Raw genomic sequence first — 18,767 nt, forward strand, 5'->3', positions numbered from 1 at the left:
TCTCAGTGGGGCTTCCTGTATAAATAAAGGTTAATGAATAAAAATAAATGATATGTGACATTTCTAGATTAATGCATTAATGCATAAACAGCATGTTGCTGTAGCTGGCTGAGGTGAAACTAGTTCTAAGAACTTTAATCGACATTAGTGCATATGTTTAGTGTATTAAATCTTAATCCTTGCTGTCAAATAAATATTGTGGATCAAAATGTTTAATTTCCCGCTGACATGTACCTCAAAATTGTACAAAGAAGAGCAGGCCTACCTGAGCAACTGTTGCAGACTCATTGCAGGCTGCGGGCCCTTTAAGAGAACAGGTGCGTCCTTGACAGGTAATAGTGGAGAAACAGGAAGTGGACTCATATGTTATCAACGGCAGAGGACCACGGAGTCTTATTTTAGCACAAACATAAACATGACGGCTGTGGGAAAACACTTTGGTAAGTTTCACACAGCAGATTCCTCTTAACGCTGCTCAGGAGCGAATATATGTTCGCTTTTGTCATGTTTAAGCTGAACTGAAAAGCATATAGCACAGTTATAATCTGCTCAGCCTGTACTGGAGAAAGTCTGTTTGAAAAAAAAAAAAAAGTTTAAAATTATCACATTAAAGTTATATTTTATATTAAAAGAAGTTTCATCTCTCCGCAGACCGGCCTGACTGAAGACATGAGACAACCTTTGCTCCTTATCAGTCTGTCGCTGGCAGGTACTGTAAAACAATTTGCACTGGCAGGTTTTTCCTCCTCCTGCTCCGGCAGCAACGTTCAAATTCAAACAAGCTCACTGAAGTCTCTAAAGCAGAGTATCGGCTGTCTGTTCAGGGAGGGGAAGATGTGGCATTCCAGGCACGTTTATAAAACAATTGCATTTCAAGCAGAAAGCTCGTCTTAACCGCTCTTAAACCTGCGCGGCTGCATTCCCGTTTGTGCACTGACTACTGAGTGACGTGATGCATTTAGGGCCTCCTCCCTGGCTCCTAAAACTCAGCTCTCATCGTGATTCAGGATGACTGGGGCGTCTGTGTTTCTGTATTTGTGTGCCAGTGGGTAATTTGTCGATAGGGATGGGTAGTGCTGCAGCCTTTTGAATGCAGTAATGTTATGGTTGTTCATGCATAAACAATGGGACTGCTGCCAGCACCGATACTTTGCTATTGTTCATGGAAAAATGACTTCACATGTGTTTATTATTTAGTCCAGATCAGCCTGATTTTAAGGATCGCAAGGCTTGCATAAATACTTTGTTACAAAATAATGACAATGAACAAAGTTCCAAATGTACAAACAAGATATTAACACAATTTTATGTGAAAATATAAGATATAAAAATAGTACAAAGTGTGCTATTTAAAGACCAAAGCTGGCGATATTGTCAAATCCCATTAAAAGACCCAAACCAACAATGATGTCATCCCACTAACAATTGTCGTCTGTGTGTCTAAAGCCTAATATATCTCATTCCGCTGTCCTGCACCTAATGTGTGTTACTCTGCAGACAACAGATGCACTATTTATTCCTCTTTGCGTAACATTTGTTAAAACCACAGTGCCCAGCTGCTGGGAATTACCCCTTAAGAAACTATTTATTTGTGAGGAGTTTTTTAAAGATTCATGACTTCAGTAGGAACAAAGGGGGTTGGTGCTGAGTGCTGCAAACAGGCTAGACAAAGAATTGAGAGACAGACTAACACATTGCTGGCTTAGGCCTTTAATGGGATTTGTTGACGATAAGGAAAACATAGAATAATGCTATGACATTAAGAGCATCAATGTAGCAGTTAACCACTATTTGCTATGTAAAGGTATGGTGGAGTGATGACATCCTGAGCAAAGAATTAAGTCATGCTACATCTGTGTGTTTTGTAACCTGAGCTTCTCTGTGGGTTTTTTTTTTTTTAAAAGATATTTTTTTGGGCCTTTTGCCTTTAATGGACAGGACATGTAAGCATGAAAGGGGGAGAGAGAGAGGGAGTGACATGCAGCAAAGGGCCACAGGCTGGATTCGAACCCGGGCCACTGCGGCAACAGCCGTGTACATGGGGCGCCTGCTCTACCACTAAGCCACCGATGCCCCTTCTCTGTGGTTTGTTATGGTGAGCTGGCTCAGCCAATGGATGTTCGGGTTCGATTCTGACTCACGCTCCCCCCAATCCTGTCTTTCTTCAGCTGTCTTTATAAGGCAAAAAGAAGATCGTAAAAAAGTTCCACTAGCTTGATTGGGGTTAAAATGATGCAATCAAGTGTAGGGCTGCAACGATTAGTCGATTAATCGATGACTAATCGACTAATAACATAATCAGTGACTATTTTAGTCATCAACTAATCGGTTTCATTTTTCATGGAAAAGTACTATAAAAGTACCCCAAAATATTCTTATTGCAGCATCTTACGTTTAGCTATTGGCAGCTTTACACACTCTATTATTATGGTGAACTAAAACCTTTTGGCGTGAGTAAGAAACAACACGTTAGATGACATAATTGTGGGGTTTGGGAGAGACAGACAGAGACATTTTTCAACATTTTAACACATTTTTCGATGAAATGATTAGTCGACTAATCGAAGAAATAATCGACAGATTAGTCGACAATGAAAATAATAGTTAGTTGCAGCCCTAATCAAGTGGCTGTTCTAGATGCTATCAGACATATTGGATCAAATTCTAATAGTGAAACAAGTCATTTCATAGGAATGATGCTCAAAAAATTTATCACTAATTTACAGATGCATCTTTCGCCATGTAAGTCAATGAAGAAAAGTCTTTCTGGGCCACAGGGCATCATGTGATGGATGTAATTTTTGGCCGCCATGAAAATTGGCTCCAAAGCCCGATGCACTTCCCAAGGACCTGGTCAAGCAACACATACTTGTTAATGCATCTGTATATCCCACTGGCTAGCATGTTGATGGCGGCCTGTACTGCGTTCATACGGTGGTCAAGGCTGCGTCATAGTGGAAGCGTAGCGCCCACACTCTGGCTCACCCCTGGTTTAACACTGTTACCCCTGTCAGCACTGTTGTTGTTTAGCACTGTTTATGGAGTTAGCACTGTTAGCAGTTAGGCTAAGCCACCTTCATGTTGTGAAATGTGTCCAGATAACTCCTACATTCTAAATGTCGCAAAGAGCCCCTTTAAATGCACTGCATCTTGCATAATGTGTACCAGATGAGTAGGGTATCCATTGTAGTGTCTATTTTTAAATCCAAAAGGACCAATATGTTGCTCCTTACACTGGTACAATACAATGTTGGATGCATAAAAATGATCTACTTTAGGTATTTGTGCTGCAAGATGAGCACAGAAAATTAGCACCCGGAATGTAAATGATATTTTAATTTGTTCATTAACTGAGAGTTGTTGGTCATGCATGAAAGATAATAATTAAAGTAATGATCAGCAACATTTTCATTTAATTAAATTTTCATTTTGCTGCTGTCTATCTGCGATTGATATTACAAAATAGTGATGCAACCACGCCTGCCACTTGGTGGATGTGTCTCTAACGAACATCCTTTGGTGCACAAGTAGTGATTTATTTTACATTTTCAGGAACAGTGGTTAGTTTGGAATAAAAGGAAGTAACAGATCGTTAGATTGAAAGGAAACAGACCTGGAGAAGCCTAAAGTTCAGCAACATAAAGTAATAAACTTTCCTGGCTGCCAGTTAATCTCTGTTGTTTATCATCAGTTCATTTGTTGGCATGATTTCTGGGCTGTCTGCCACTATCATTGTCTCTGCCATGCTTGCAACTTATTTGAATTACTCTCGGGTCCTGGCCTTTTAAAACAATCTAACAGCACATGAAGGCATCGACACTGTGCTGCGTCACTCATGGGTGTTTCTCTTCTGACTCACTCTCTCGGCTCAAACAGCAACAAGGCCAGTGATATTTTTAATCAAGCACCGAAACACTTCTGATGTCTTGAACAACTCAGTGTGGGAACCTGAACGCAATCCATCTCTCTGTTGGCTGCTGTCATTTTATACTCTGCTCCCCTGTGAAAATCGTGTAAAGGCAGTCCAGCGAGACTGATCAGGACCATATTGATTTGATTCACTGTAATTTATTGGCCAGAGCGTTCTTGTGTGGTAGCTTGGTATGCCAGTAGAAGGGCATTGAAAATTCAGCCTGAGTTTCCCAGCCTGAATCTGGAATATCAACACAAACAAGGGGGAGGATCGGCAGCCAAATACAAAAACACAGATTTTGTTTTTCCATCTTCACTCACATACAGACTATAAATGGACAAACAGCATACAAGAGTTAAATGCCTGTAAAATCAATGGCCTCTTAACATTTGTTTTTGAAAAATTGCCTATGCACCGCTGACTCTTGAGAAGAGACAGCAAATATGATTTCGACACGGCTTACGTTAAGTCAGGCCAACAAAAACACAAAATAGATGTTTAGCTTGGGATCACTTACAATCCAAAAAACATGGTGTGAAATTTACGAAGGAGAAAAGAGTGTGTACCTTACTAATGGGTTTTTACCCCCTGAGCCCGGTCTTTGTGTATTTATAGATTTTGTTCTCTGCAGTGAAGAAAGAAGCATTCAGATCCTTTTGCTTAACTTCAAGTACCAATACTTCAGTTTAAAAATACTCGATTACTAGTAAAAGTCCTGCATTGAAACTCCCAGTAAAAGTATGAAAATATTATTAGCGTAATCTTCTTAAAGGGACAGTTCACCCTAAAATCAAAAATACATATTTTTCCTCTTCCCCGTGGTGCTGATTATCAGTCTAGATTGTTTTGGTGTGAGTTGCCCAGTGTTGGAGATATCTGATGTTGATATGTCTGCCTTCTGTCCAGTATAATGGAACTAGATGGCTCTTGGCTTGTGGTGCTCAAAGCGCCAAAAAATACTTTTGAAAAACTCAACAGCAATGTCTCTTTACAGTAATCATGACCCGCTTACTGAGGATAATCCACAGACCTTGTTGTGAGCAGTTTCATGTAGGAACTGTGTCACCACAACGCCACACATCTGCTGCTAACGAGGGTTTTCTATAAGTGCCAGTTGTCGACTACATAGTCGTACATTAAAACATTTCCAGCTGACTACTTTCTTACTGTTTCAAGTCAAGTTAAAGTCACATTTTAGATTTTGGTGGTGTTTTTTTTAACTATATATTTTAACCATATGAAGGGTTTTAGTCATTGGATGTCTGGATCTTATCAGAGGAACAACAGCATCGGAGAAACATTTATATTTAACTTGAAACGGCTGTATTCAGTTTTTGTACCTGTTTTAATTATCAGGTCTGTTTGATGGACGAGGAGAAGACCTCTGTGGATTCTGCTCCTGAGGCCTGTACTATGAATCAAAATTTGTGGTTACGTTGTAGCAGGATAAATCACTGTAGTAATTTATGCTGAACAGCTCACCTGCTCTGAAGCAGGCTCAGGATCAGATCACAACCTGTCAACGCACGAAACACTGACGAATCAGATCACTGGAAAAAAAAATATCCTGATATTGGTCAAAAATCCTAAGTGACATGTTAAAGAGTATTTAAACAATAATTTTATTGTTCCAGGGTTTCTATTGCCACTCTGGATTACACAGAGCTTCCAACAGAACAGATAGTTTATGACACTAAACACAGTGACTTTAGCTGCATTTTAACTGCGCAAAGCTTATGTTTCATAGCTGATAGTGAGGCTTGTTTTTACAGCTCAGAATAACATGAGACAGCTGTGTGACAACTGGAAGTAAAAATGAAAGACTTTTTTATTAGAAAAATAATACACACACTGTTTACTGGCTCCTGTGATTATAAATACAACATTTTCACCCAGCTGGATACATCATGCACTTATGGAAAACACTGTGCTAGCTCATCTAGCACCAGTGAGCTAGCTAATATTATAGCTAAGCTGTGGAGGACGCCATTAATGTTTACATCTCATGAGCCTCTCATCCATGAGTAGATGCATGCTTCCCTCCGCATGTTGATTTGGTTTGTGGGTACTCACAACAAGGTCTGTGGATTAACCGGGTCATGATTACTGAAAAGAGACAATGTTGTTGACTTTTTCAAATCAATTCTTTTGGCGCTTTGAGCACCACAGGCTGAGTGCCATCTAGTTCTATTATATTTGAGAGAAGGCAGACATCTCTATGACCGTTATCTCCAACACTCTGCAACTCACACTAAAACAATCAACACCACAGGTAAGAGGAAAAATAGCTATGTATTTTCGATATCGGGGTGAACTGACCCTTTTTAAATTATCAAAAGTAAAAGTACTTCTACTGCAGAGAAATGGCACCTGTAACTAACTACTATTAATATTATATGGCATTATTAGATTGTCAATACTGATACTCATGGATGTGTGAAGTGCATTTTACTGTTGTAGGTGCTTCAAGTGGAGCTAATGTGAACTAGCCTACTTTACAATCAAAACATTTTGATTGTATATTGGTATCAGGATATGAGACTAGGTGTCGTCTTAGAGGCTGCATTACAGCAAAGGGATGCAGTTTTCTAAACTTGACTGTTCTAGCTGTTGTGTTATTTTCTTTTACACAGTTAGTCATAATATCCACATTACTGATGATTATGTATCAAATATCTCATTGTGTAAATATTTTGTGAAAGCACCAACCCTACAATATCAATAAATTGCAGTAGCGATATTGAGGTTTTAACACTGATAATTGAATTTCTTAGCCCAGCCCCACTGATACTGATATGTAGTTTAGTCCTGTGGTTCTGAATATAGGTCAGGGGTCAGAGGCCAGAAAGTATTGGAATCAATCAATCAATCAATCAATCAATCAATCAATTTTATTTATACAGCCCAATATCACAAATCACAATTTGCCTCACAGGGCTTTACAGCATACGACATCCCTCTGTCCTTATGACCCTCGCAGCGGATAAGGAAAAACTCCCCAAAAAAACCCCTTTAACGGGGAAAAAAAACGGTAGAAACCTCAGGAAGAGCAACTGAGGAGGGATCCCTCTTCCAGGACGGACAGACGTGCAATAGATGTCGTACAGAACAGATCAGCATAACAAATTAACAGTAATCCACATGACACAATGAGACAGAGAGAGAGAGAGAGAGAGAGAGAGAGAGAGAGAGAGAGAGAGAGAGAGAGAGAGAGAGAGAGAGAGAGAGGCAGGTAATGACAGTAGCTTACAACAACATTATTGAAAGTAATAATATTATAGTTATAGTTCTGGCTACTGTGGTACAATATGTTGAAAGTATGTATTAATATCTGGCAGTATACATGTGTGACAATAGTCATATGTGTATAATAACAGTAGAAGTATGACTAATGACTAATGATGGCAGCAGCAGCAGGAGGCATCTGGCAGGACCACGGCAGCAGCACAACCACACACGTCACGCTGTCCAGGCACCGCTGTGATATGAGTTAATCTGAGAGACAGTGGAGCACAAAGGCTCCGGAGAAGAAGCCGAGTTAGTGACATCCAGAATGGCCGAGTTAGCAAGATGCAGTAATAGGATACGAGAGAGAGAGAGAGAGAGAAGAAGAAGAAGAGAAGGTGCCCGGTGTATTATAGGGGGGTCCTCCGGCAGATTCGGCCTAAGTCAGCCTAACTAGGGGCTGGTACAGGGCAAGCCTGAGCCAGCCCTAACTATAAGCTTTATCAAAGAGGAAAGTCTTAAGTCTAGTCTTAAATGTGGAGACGGTGTCTGCCTCCCGGACCGTAACAGGAAGATGATTCCACAGGAGAGGAGCCTGATAGCTAAAGGCTCTGGCTCCTGATCTACTGTTGGAGACTTTAGGGACCACGAGTAACCCTGCGTTCTCAGAGCGCAGTGTTCTGGTGGGATAATAAGGCACTATGAGCTCTCTAAGATATGACAGAGCTTGACCATTTAGAGCTTTATAAGTTAACAGTAGGATTTTAAATTCAATTCTGGATTTTACAGGGAGCCAGTGCAGAGAAGCTAAAACAGGAGAAATATGATCTTGTTTCTTAGTTCCTGTTAGTACACGTGCTGCTGCATTCTGAATTAGCTGGAGAGTTTTTAAGGACTTACTAGAGCTACCTGATAATAGAGAGTTACAGTAATCCAGCCTTGAGGTAACAAAAGCGTGGACCAATTTTTCTGCATCTTTTTTGGTCAGGATAGGCCTAATTTTCGCAATATTACGCAGATGAAAAAATGCAGTCCGTGAGGTTTGTTTTCAATGAGAATTAAAAGACAAATCTTGATCAAATATTACTCCGAGGTTAGTGCTAGAGGCCAGAGCAATGCCATCAAGAGAAACTATGTCATCAGATAAAGAGTCTCTGAGTTGTTTGGGGCCAAGAACAATAACTTCAGTTTTGTCTGAATTTAACATCAGGAAATTGGTGCTCATCCAAGTTTTTATGTCCTTAAGGCAATTATGGAGTTTAGTTAATTGATTACTTTCTTCTGGCTTCATCGATAAATACAACTGAGTATCATCCGCATAACAATGGAAATTTATAGAGTGATTTCTAATGATGTTACCTAAAGGAAGCATATATAGAGTAAATAGGATTGGTCCGAGCACAGAACCTTGCGGAACTCCAAAACAAACTTTGGTACGTAATGACGATTCATTATGAACGTGAACAAACTGAAAACGATCAGATAAATAAGATTTAAACCAGCTTAGTGCAGAACCTTTTAGGCCAATTAAGTGTTCCAGCCTCAGCAGTAGAATTTGATGGTCAATTGTGTCAAATGCCGCACTAAGATCTAATAAAACAAGTACAGAGACAAGTCCTTTGTCCGAAGCAATCAGAAGGTCATTTGTAATTTTAACTAGTGCTGTCTCAGTGCTATGATGCACTCTAAATCCTGACTGAAATTCCTCAAATAAATTATTATCATGGAGAAAATCACACAGCTGGTCTGCGACTACTTTCTCAAGGATCTTTGACATAAAGGGAAGATTAGATATTGGTCTATAGTTGGCTAACACCTCTGGATCCAGGGTGGGCTTTTTTAGTAGAGGTTTAATTACAGCTACCTTAAAAGACTGTGGTACATAGCCTGTTAATAAGGATATGTTGATCATATCTAATATATGAGTGTTAACTAAAGGAAAGACCTCCTTAAGTAGCCTAGTTGGGATGGGGTCTAAGAGACACGTTGATGATTTAGATGAAGAAATCACTGCGGTCAATTCTTGAAGAGAAACTGGGGAGAAGCAATCTAAATATATATTAGGTTTTACAGCTGTGTTTGAGGTTAGATAGGTACTATCTGAGGACAGGAGGTCATGAATTTTGCCTCTAATAGTTAGAATTTTGTCATTAAAAATTACTGGTTTGATCTTTGGTAATACATTGTGTTTTGTATGCTTATTTGTTTTTAATGTAAAATGTTAATTTGCAAAGTGTGAGTAATAACCTAGCTGTCAAAAAATATACATATAAAATATATAGAAAAAACTATAAAATATAAAACATTTTATTATATACATGAAGTGTGGTGGTGTAGCAAGATAAAGTAACATAAAATTGAAATACTAAAGTACAACTAGCTCCTAATTGTTCTGAACTATTGTACTTGAACCAATTAACGTGTTTAATTACTTTCCACCACTTGTTCTCTCTCCTTTAATTTTCTGTTTAGCCCTCCTCTCTGCCAGGGTGCTGGCTCAGGACCAGATCCAGATCCAGTTCCAGACAGACCCGTTGCTGGTTCAAACTGGTACAGAGGTAGTGTTCACAGTGCTGACAGTATCCCAGGTTTTCTCCATGGAATGGCAGTACCAAGGAGGAGTCACTCTGGGCGTGTGGAGCGGAGGAGCCCCATCTATTAACCCAGTTGCCCAGTTCCAGGGCCGGGTCACCATCACTGCCACCCAGCTCCGAATCGGAGGCGCCCAGCTCCGAGACGCGGGGAACTACACGGTGGTAGTGACCCCCCTCGCTACAACAGGCCTGACCACTAACTCCAGATCGATACAGCTGAGGGTGTTTGGTAAGAGATAAAGAAGTGTGTCTGTGAGTTCACTTTAGAGGGAAGAAGAAGAAGAGGAGGAGGAGGTGGGAGGGGCGGTGAAGTGTGCGGTAGAGGATGGTTTTGAGGGAAGCGATAATGTTAAGGAGGAACAGAAGGGAGTAAAGAGAGAAGAGGGAGGATTTGGGGAGTAAGAGAATTAGTCTGGGAGGTATAATGAAATTAGTGACCCATAGTAGGCGAGGTAAAATTAATGAAAAAGGAGGAGGGGATGAAGCCAGTGGCTCAGGGCTTTATGCTAATAAAACCCATTTGATATGCAGTGCTCATGCTCTTAGATGTTTGATATTGTAGCTGTCTAAATGTAGCGTTACATTTACATACAGTACATACAGCACTGTGATGAAGCCTGAGCAGTTGAGTGTCTCTTTATTTTCAGTCATCAGCCCACGCTGGAGATGACACTACAGTCTTTCTCATTCCTCTTACCGCCAGTGCTAATAGGGTGGCAGGGTGACCAAACTCTTAGAAGCACTACTCTGTTATTGCTGAAAGGTCACATCCTCCAAACTCACAGCAGCTACATGTAGTTCCTGTCGTGGAACATCCGCATCCTTGAGCACGACTCTCAACCTCCTACCTACTCACTTATAACTCTGGAAATGAGCAAAAGCTTAAAATCCTAAAATATGAAATGCTTCTGCTGAGTCACAGGCAAGCGGAAAGTCTGTAAAAATGCAAGTGATTAAAGCTGTTTGCTTGGATGTTTTTGTTTGTTTGTCAATGCTGCTGCGGTTCTCCTTTAGTCTCAGCCTCCTCCGTCCGCACGCCCCCCTCTTCTCCCTCTCCAATTATTTAACTTAGGCTGGCCGCCAAGAGGCATCTCGGCTACCACTCACACCGTCTGCCCCCTTATTCGCCATCTGTGCCTCTATCTGAATCCTGTCCCTTCTCAGCTCTCACTTGCTTTGATTACAACAAATTATCCTCAACAGAAACATAAAACTGCCCTCTATTGTTCCGTCACTCCAACTTTTGAAGTGAGCTCTCTCATTCTCTGCTGATCGCTGCCTACAGTCATTTAGAAACCTTTTTCTGTGTAATTCTGCTTTTGCAGCTCTTTGGTAAAACATCTTTTACTCTCCCTGCAGATGCAGTGGACGGGGTGAGTCTGTTTGTTCCCTCGGTGGCGGTGGAGGGGAGAAACGTGTCTCTGAGGTGTACGTGGACGTCTGGGACAGAGATTACTGTCCAGTGGGGCAAAGGAGGCATAGCCATCACCCCGGACGCCAGGATTACCATCTCTGATGGCTCTCTTGTCATCAACCCAGCCCAGCGGAGTGATGCCGGGGACTACACATGTACCGTCAGCAACCTTGTCAGCGCCCAAACTGCCACACAGAGCCTCACTGTCTACTGTGAGTTTGCACTGATCAGGACAAGTGGCAGCTAATCTGCTGGAGCCACTGCAAATAGCAGTAGCTTATCTGCTCTATCTACACTGCAATGCTTACAGTGTGCTGAATTGCACCCGGATTGCACAGAACATTCTTCCATAAGCTTATCGTACGGCCTCTAGCTTCGTCTTGATTGCATCCTGATCGACAGTCTCACAGTAATGTCCCAACACACCCAATCACCCACCAGCAAAGTAAAGTGGCCAGATTGTTGTCTTCTAACATCAGAGGTTTTTTAACCCTGATGAAAAACACATCAGATTGTACATGCTGTTCAAATCAATGCATGGCAAAAAAGAATGTGCTTCTAAGTCATGTTTAATTTTGAGCCACCACTTTCTGTGTTCCTCCCAGACACTGGACTTTAATTTGGTCATATAATATTAATCTGTAACATCACCACCACAGGGTCTGTTGCAGTCCTGCTTTCTGATTGAAGCTCATGAAACTCGGGGTGCAACTAAAGATTACCTTCATTATCAGTTCATCTCTTTAGTCCATGAATTATCAGAAAATAGTGAAAAACACTTGTTCATACGTTGTGGTGAAGACATAATCACTGCTTGGACGACATGTCTTTGACTCAGTGAAACACTACATTTATGTACTGTGCAGTAGAACCCCGGGTTCACGTCCACGATCTGTCTGTGGTTGAGTTTAGGCAACAAAAGCACTTTGGTTACGGTTAGGAAAGACTGGTTTTGGTTTAAGGTCCAGTGTGAAGAATTTAGTGACATCTAGCGGTGAGGTTGCAGATTGCAACCAAATCAACCAACCAAAGCTTGTAGAACTGTGGTGGTTGACGCAAAAACAGGAGAACTAGAGTCAGTTTTTGATTTGTCCATTCTGGGCTATTGTAGAAACAACATGGCAGACTCTGTGGAAGAGGACCCTCTCCTTATATGGGAACTGCCCATTGGTCCAACAGCCCGTTGGTTCGACATCCCATTGTTCCGACCATATTAAACCCATTGTTCCGAAGTCCGTTCCGAAATCATCATGATGCCCTGTGGTTAAGGTCTGCTTAGATTAAGGCACAAAAACCACTTGGTTAGGGTTAGGAAAAGATCATGGTGTGGGTTAAAATGAAAAACAAAGTGACAAACACATAAGCCGTGAGCCTGCTCCGCCTCAAGCCTTTCCCAGCTAACCCAGAGCCGGTCGCGGCGCACCATACGCCCGCCGCGAGCCGTTCAGCACCGCGGACAGTCGGACTAATGGGATGTCGGACCAATGGGCTGTCGAACCAATGACATGGACCCCCTTATATAGATATAAACAGCTCATTCTAAGCCAACAAAAACACAACAACTCTCAATTTCAGATGATTATTCACCAAAGACAGCATAGTTATGAATATTATGCTGATTTTCTGCCACTAGATAACCCTTTATCCTATACACTGGTTCTTAAATGTTAGTAAAAATAGGTAATAATAAAAAATAATGCTGTTGAACCAAACAAAACATTGGAAAAACAAATGAAATACATTCAGTATCCACATTTTTGCGACTTGACAGATTGAGTAATTAGCAACATTTCCTCATTATGTTAATAGAAAACAATTTACTCTGCGTTATGTTTCGTTTTCCTCATAAAACATTTACTGTTTCAGATTAGTTGCATATAAACATAATCTCTAAGGGAAGGGGCTGCTCCCAGAAGCTAATGTGAGGTCTTGAATTTGATTCACAGTATATGTAACAGAACAAAAGCCGCATCCTCACGTTTGAGAAGCTACACACATTTTGGAAACACCATTATTCTGTTTAATGCTGAAACACTCTTGATGCCACTCTCATACATGTCTGTTAAATTTAAAGCTTGAACCAGCAGCCAGTTAGCTTAGCTTAGCATAAAGACTGGATTCCTGGGTAAACATTGCTGTTTACCAAGTTTTTTTCTTGTTCACTTAATCCTTACATAAACTGAAGTGTAATTCCTTCAAGTTGTGGTTTTACATTGGGTTATGTGCTGGACTATATCACAGCCAAGTGTAGTACCTTGTCAATCTGAAGTTGCCAGGCAACCAGCAGAGACTCCAGTAAGTCAGAGAATAAGCATAATTCCCAAAATGTTGAACTATATCCTTGAATAAACCTGTTGTACTTTTTTGATTTCCTCATACAGCTTATAATACAAGTCATTTTACACTAAGATCAATACTGTATGGAGATATTTCATCAAACTGTGCTGATCAGCAGGCTGCAGTAACTTGTCTGGGATGACTCTCTTCATTATGCAGTACTCCCCTCAGCCTCTGCAGGATTTTGAGTGAGCTATGACCGTTGCCTGCCACTCAGGTTCTTCTGTAAACATGACTTGTTGAGACGCATGTTTATCCAAGAGGTGGCAGCCATCGGGATTTTAGATTTAACATCCAACCTGAAAGTGCACAGTCCCTTAATGCGCTGACTGAAGGGGCTCATCAAAATGCTTTAGCCAGACGAGGTGACTTAAACCCCAGAATTGACAAAATGATAAACCCTTAAGCAGGTTATATAATCTGTGCCTTAGAGCCAGCTTTTTAGGAATACAGATTCTCCTTGTTGCACTTGTAAACGAAATGTTTTTGATGCTGATAACGATGTCCTCTGATCATCAACAAACCAGATGGCCCCGACACCCCTGTGCTGACCAAGGACACCTCAAAAGACTGCGTCGGGGGAGCCGATGTGCTGGTTGGACAGACGGTGCGTCTCACCTGCATGTCTGACTCGCTGCCCCCTGCCCTCTTCTCATGGCAACGTGACGGACAGACGGTCGCATCTGGCCAGCCGGACAGCGGGGTGCTCAGCCTTCAGACTTTCTCTACGGATGAGAGTGGCCAGTACGTCTGCACGGCCAGAAACAGCATCACTGGAGGCACGTCGGAGCAGGGGACAGACTTAGCCATCGTAGGTGAGTTATGGTGGACGCTGACCTCTCTGTGACTGATAATGATGACGGTTGGTTTTGGACTCCATCCCTGTATCTGTCTTCAGGACAGGAGAGGGACAGAAAGTATCCTGAGAGATTGATCTGGTGAGAATGTGGTCAAAGTCATTCAGTGACTTTCATACACACACGCTCTCCTCCTTTTATTTTCATTTCTTTTTTGACTCTGTCTCCCTCTCTTTGCTATTTATCATCCATTTTTACAATCTTCCCCTCCTCTTGTCTGTCTGAGCTGCAGACTCATTATCTTTATTAATTCTCCCCCTTTGACACCATTTTTTCTATTTCAGCCACATGTCTAAATGCAGGGGAAGTGGCGGGGATTGTGATTGGCTCTTTGCTCCTGCTCTTAATCATCATCCTCCTCATCGTGCTCATTGTCTTTCTCGTGCGAAGGAGGGGTAAGTCTCTTTGTGCGATGTCTTGTTTGTCCACTTTGTATTTTGATTCAGATACGTCACAAAAGGCTTTTTGATGATCCCTATTTCCATCTGTGCTTTACATAATAGCTCAGGCCTCTTGCAGTAAAATTATTTCTTTTCGGTATTTCTATTATTACAGGACGACAGAGACAAAATGATACTACTGTGCTTGTGCAGAAGAACAACCCAAATCCCAGGCCTTTAGTAAGCCACAGTAAAGTTTACATACGATTCACTATTGATTTTGTCTTCATCTTATCCATGTAATGGTGCTAAAGGGATTTTCACAAATTAACCCTCTCCCTCCATCTTTCTTTTACTGTCTCTTCTCTCTCTCCCCTCATTTTTCATCTGCTCCCATTAAGCCTCCAGAACCACAACCTAATGGTGCAAGGGATTTGGGCCAAGGTCCCCACCCCCCCCTCTTTTACATGAACTCACACACACGCAACCCTGACCGCTTATACAGAGCCCCGCATGAAAGCCGTGGCAACTCGCAGACACTGGCGCTGGAAGGGGTGCATAACTCTGACACACACCGACACAATGGTCGTACCCACACAAATGGACTCCCACACTATGCCTCTCAAAATGGCAGTGCATTCCCACACAATGGCAATGACAACCCGGCTTTCACACACACTGATGCTCAGAATCCAAACACACAGCAGCAAAATCCTAACATTGTCATTCAGACTGGCACTGCCCAGGGCGGCGCCCAGCCATCGGCGGTCCACGTCAACCTTAACACGCTGCCACAATCTGCCCAGCAAGGCAACAACAGTGCACAAATGCCCACCATTCATGTCAATCTTAACTCGTACCCAACCAATGGCCAACAGAGTCAGCAAGACAACTCATTTCCTCTTCCCAATACAGCCGGTTATAATGCTTCACAACCACCCCAACAAAACCTGACACATACGGGGCAGCCGGATCCCAGATTGCAAAGTGGGCAATCCTATCCTAATCCTACTGACCCCCAGGTGAATGATAACATAGAAGCAGGTCTACTAGATCGGCTTGGACTTATCCCGACTGGATACACACATCATAACAGAAATAACATTCCTCAGCGAAATGCCAACACACAGACGTACCAGCTGGAGCAAGAGCCTCGTCACAGGTCTGATAGAAACTCCTGGGATCTCCTCCGAGGGACACCGGCGTACCCCACTGGCACGCGTCAGAGAGGACACACATCATCTGAGGACACCTCTGACACTACAGGCTACACTTCCCATCCTCCCATACGGAACGCAAGAATGCCGAGCAGATCTCAGCCACGAACTGAGAGCAGAAGCACTTCCCGCAGCAGAGCTCCACCCAGACGAGATACACCATCAGTGGACAGACAGACACGGAGTCGCTCGGCTGATCTCCGAGGCCCAAACACTCGCAGTGTAACACAGCTTGAAGCTGAACACCACACACAGAGAAGCCCCCACACACAAAGGAGGAGCGCTCAGCGAGACATCAGTGGTTCGCCTCGTAGCCAGACTGCCCCCAGGCAGGAAGCCACACACAGAAATAACCCCCAGGCACTACCTCTCATGAGCCAGCAGGACTCTGTAGGCCGCTCTGCTGTGTCACAAGGACCAGTGAAACAACAGGCAGCGACTGCACCGTGGGTTGTGGATTCAAGAGCTTTGGCTGATCCTAATCACCTTCCACAGGCACACGTGGCCCAGCAACACAGAGCAGAACCGATCCAAACACCACCACAAGGTCTGGGCAAACAGACACAGCCTGTCATAAATGGTGCCAGTCAACCTCGCCAAGGAGGCACTGCTCCAGTCCTGTACTCTCCTGCCCAACGTAATCCCAGTACCCTAACCCAGGCTGCACTTACAGCCCACACCGAGAGGACTCAGACATTTCAGAATCGGAGGCAACAGACCCAGGCCGCCCTGCTCCACCCTGGACCACAGGCACGTGTCCCTGTTGCTGGGGCTCAGCACCCACCAACTCCTCCTCCTGTTATCCCCCTTGAACAGTTTCAGACCCTCCCCAAGAAACACACCCAGCACAGATCCCCAATCAGAGGCCCTCAGCCCCCCAGACCACCTGTTAACATACCCGTGGCTCAACGACCCCAACCAGCACAACACAGGCCCGCCAACCATCATCACCATCCTGGAAATGGCCACTTGCATGTCAATGCACACAGACACGCTCATGCTCGTGGCCACGGGCACCCTGCCCACTTCACCCACCCACAGCAGGTGAGTGAGACTCAGCATGATGGTTTGAAACCGCAGCCAACAGTAGCCATATGTTTACTGATATTACAAACTTCCAGCACACGGCTCTCTCAGATGTGCACTTAAGGCTGTCATGTCATGTTGCTCTTCCCGTGTACTTGCATGCATGCATTGTTACAGGCCTGCTTCTACCTGCACTATCTGCTCAACAGTTTGTGTTTTTGTCTGTAGTGTGCATTTCTTGAAGGATGCTTGACAGCTCCTGTAAATGGATGTTGCATTTTTACGATTGACAGTCTTCTCGTTGCCATGAAAATGTATTTAGTCTTGAGTGTTTGTGACACCGTGGCAGTTTTTAAAAGTAGCATTGTGTGTCAGAGGTTCTGCCTCTTCTGCATGACATGCTGGCAATGAAGGGCTTGTTGTGTCTTTCCAGCATCAGACTCACAGAGGGAGACCAAGATGATGACAGATGTCAGCAGACTACACTCCACAACTGTCCCGCATCCACTGTCACAAACAAACAGCTGACAGACGTGATCCAATATACCACCGAGCGAGACTGACTGCACAAGGTTCTGCTCTCAAAAAAAGCTGTCATACCCTGGAATCTGAGTCAGAAAGTCAGTTTTTTTATGAAAGAAATGAGCATGTCTCCCATGGGGATGATGAAATGTAACTTTTTGGAAATCAGTCCTGCTTTCTTAGAAAGAAATGACAAATTGTCTCAAAAGAGGCTCGAACTGCACCTCTTTAAAATGTACTGAATTAAATAAGCAAAATGATACTGACAGAGTTTTAGATAAAATGCTCCCCCATCAACAACCTCTCTCTCCAAACACACACACACATACTATACAATTTTACTTCTGAAGCACTGGTCATGCATCAAACTTTGCCAAGAGCTTGCACAGAGCAGACAAGTTCAGTGATCCATGGCTCTTGACCAAGCCCACATCCTCTCATCCATTCGTCATCGAAACTAAACAACACTACCTTGACAAAATGCCCTTGATGTGCCTGTATGAATATCTGTGCATGATCTAATAGACAATAAATGAGAGGGGACTCGGCCCCTGGGAACAGTGACAATTATGAAAGAAGAAATTAGCCGTAGGGGTGGTCTTCATGTTCATGGAACTATTTATTTTGCGCCTTCTGTTTACAGATGCCTCTTATGACACTTCTCAATTAAGGGGATTCGCCTCAGCGGCGCTCAGAAGTAATGCTCAGCTAACTATGAAGGGGATCCCACAAATGGATGGGCGCTTATTAATTAAATGCTTTTATGTGACTTAAATGACTTGGAAAATAATCACACCCGTGCATGAATGAGGTCAGCACAAAGACTTGAGCTGCCACGCTTTCTGCTGAAAAAGCACAATGTAACAATTTACTGTCTGCACTGGGTCATACTCGGCACATTAAAACCAATGGGACATCATTATTACTTTTGGAGATTATGTATTTATTGATTTATAATGTCTGTGTTGTTTTTTTGAGACTCAGGAAACTTGTAAAAATTGATTATTTGAGTATCAATGATATCATTTATGAATAAATGTGGCCAAATTCATAAGGAAGTCTGGTGATATTCTGTATTTCTCTTATTGTCAACAAATCCCGGATTAACTGATCATACTAACAACTATCGCCTGTGCAGACAAAATATGTGTCTCTTCTTCTTCTGTCCCTCAGAGCTCCATCATTATCCAAAAACTAAAACACACATCAGTGAGCCTCACGGTCACACATGGTGACACAGTCCATCATTAGTATAAACATGGGCACTGTGATTTTTCTATCC

The 18,767-nt window shown here is 42.7% G+C and overlaps 1 protein-coding gene across 1 annotated transcript; it reads left to right on the plus strand.

Moving 5' to 3' along the window:
* Positions 1-341: 341 nt before the first annotated feature.
* Positions 342-18,543, plus strand: si:dkeyp-97a10.3 (serine/arginine repetitive matrix protein 1). Its single transcript, XM_049583300.1, has 9 exons — positions 342-440; positions 652-709; positions 9,611-9,961; positions 11,092-11,358; positions 14,011-14,298; positions 14,625-14,735; positions 14,896-14,960; positions 15,122-16,981; positions 17,397-18,543. Exons 2-9 carry the CDS (start codon positions 670-672, stop codon positions 17,424-17,426), a joined length of 3,012 nt encoding a protein of 1,003 aa, XP_049439257.1. The 5' UTR covers positions 342-440; positions 652-669; the 3' UTR covers positions 17,427-18,543.
* The last annotated feature ends 224 nt before the right edge of the window (positions 18,544-18,767 follow it).

This window comes from Epinephelus fuscoguttatus, linkage group LG8, assembly GCF_011397635.1.
Source record: "Epinephelus fuscoguttatus linkage group LG8, E.fuscoguttatus.final_Chr_v1".
In the NCBI taxonomy this organism is placed as follows: Eukaryota; Metazoa; Chordata; class Actinopteri; order Perciformes; family Serranidae; genus Epinephelus; species Epinephelus fuscoguttatus.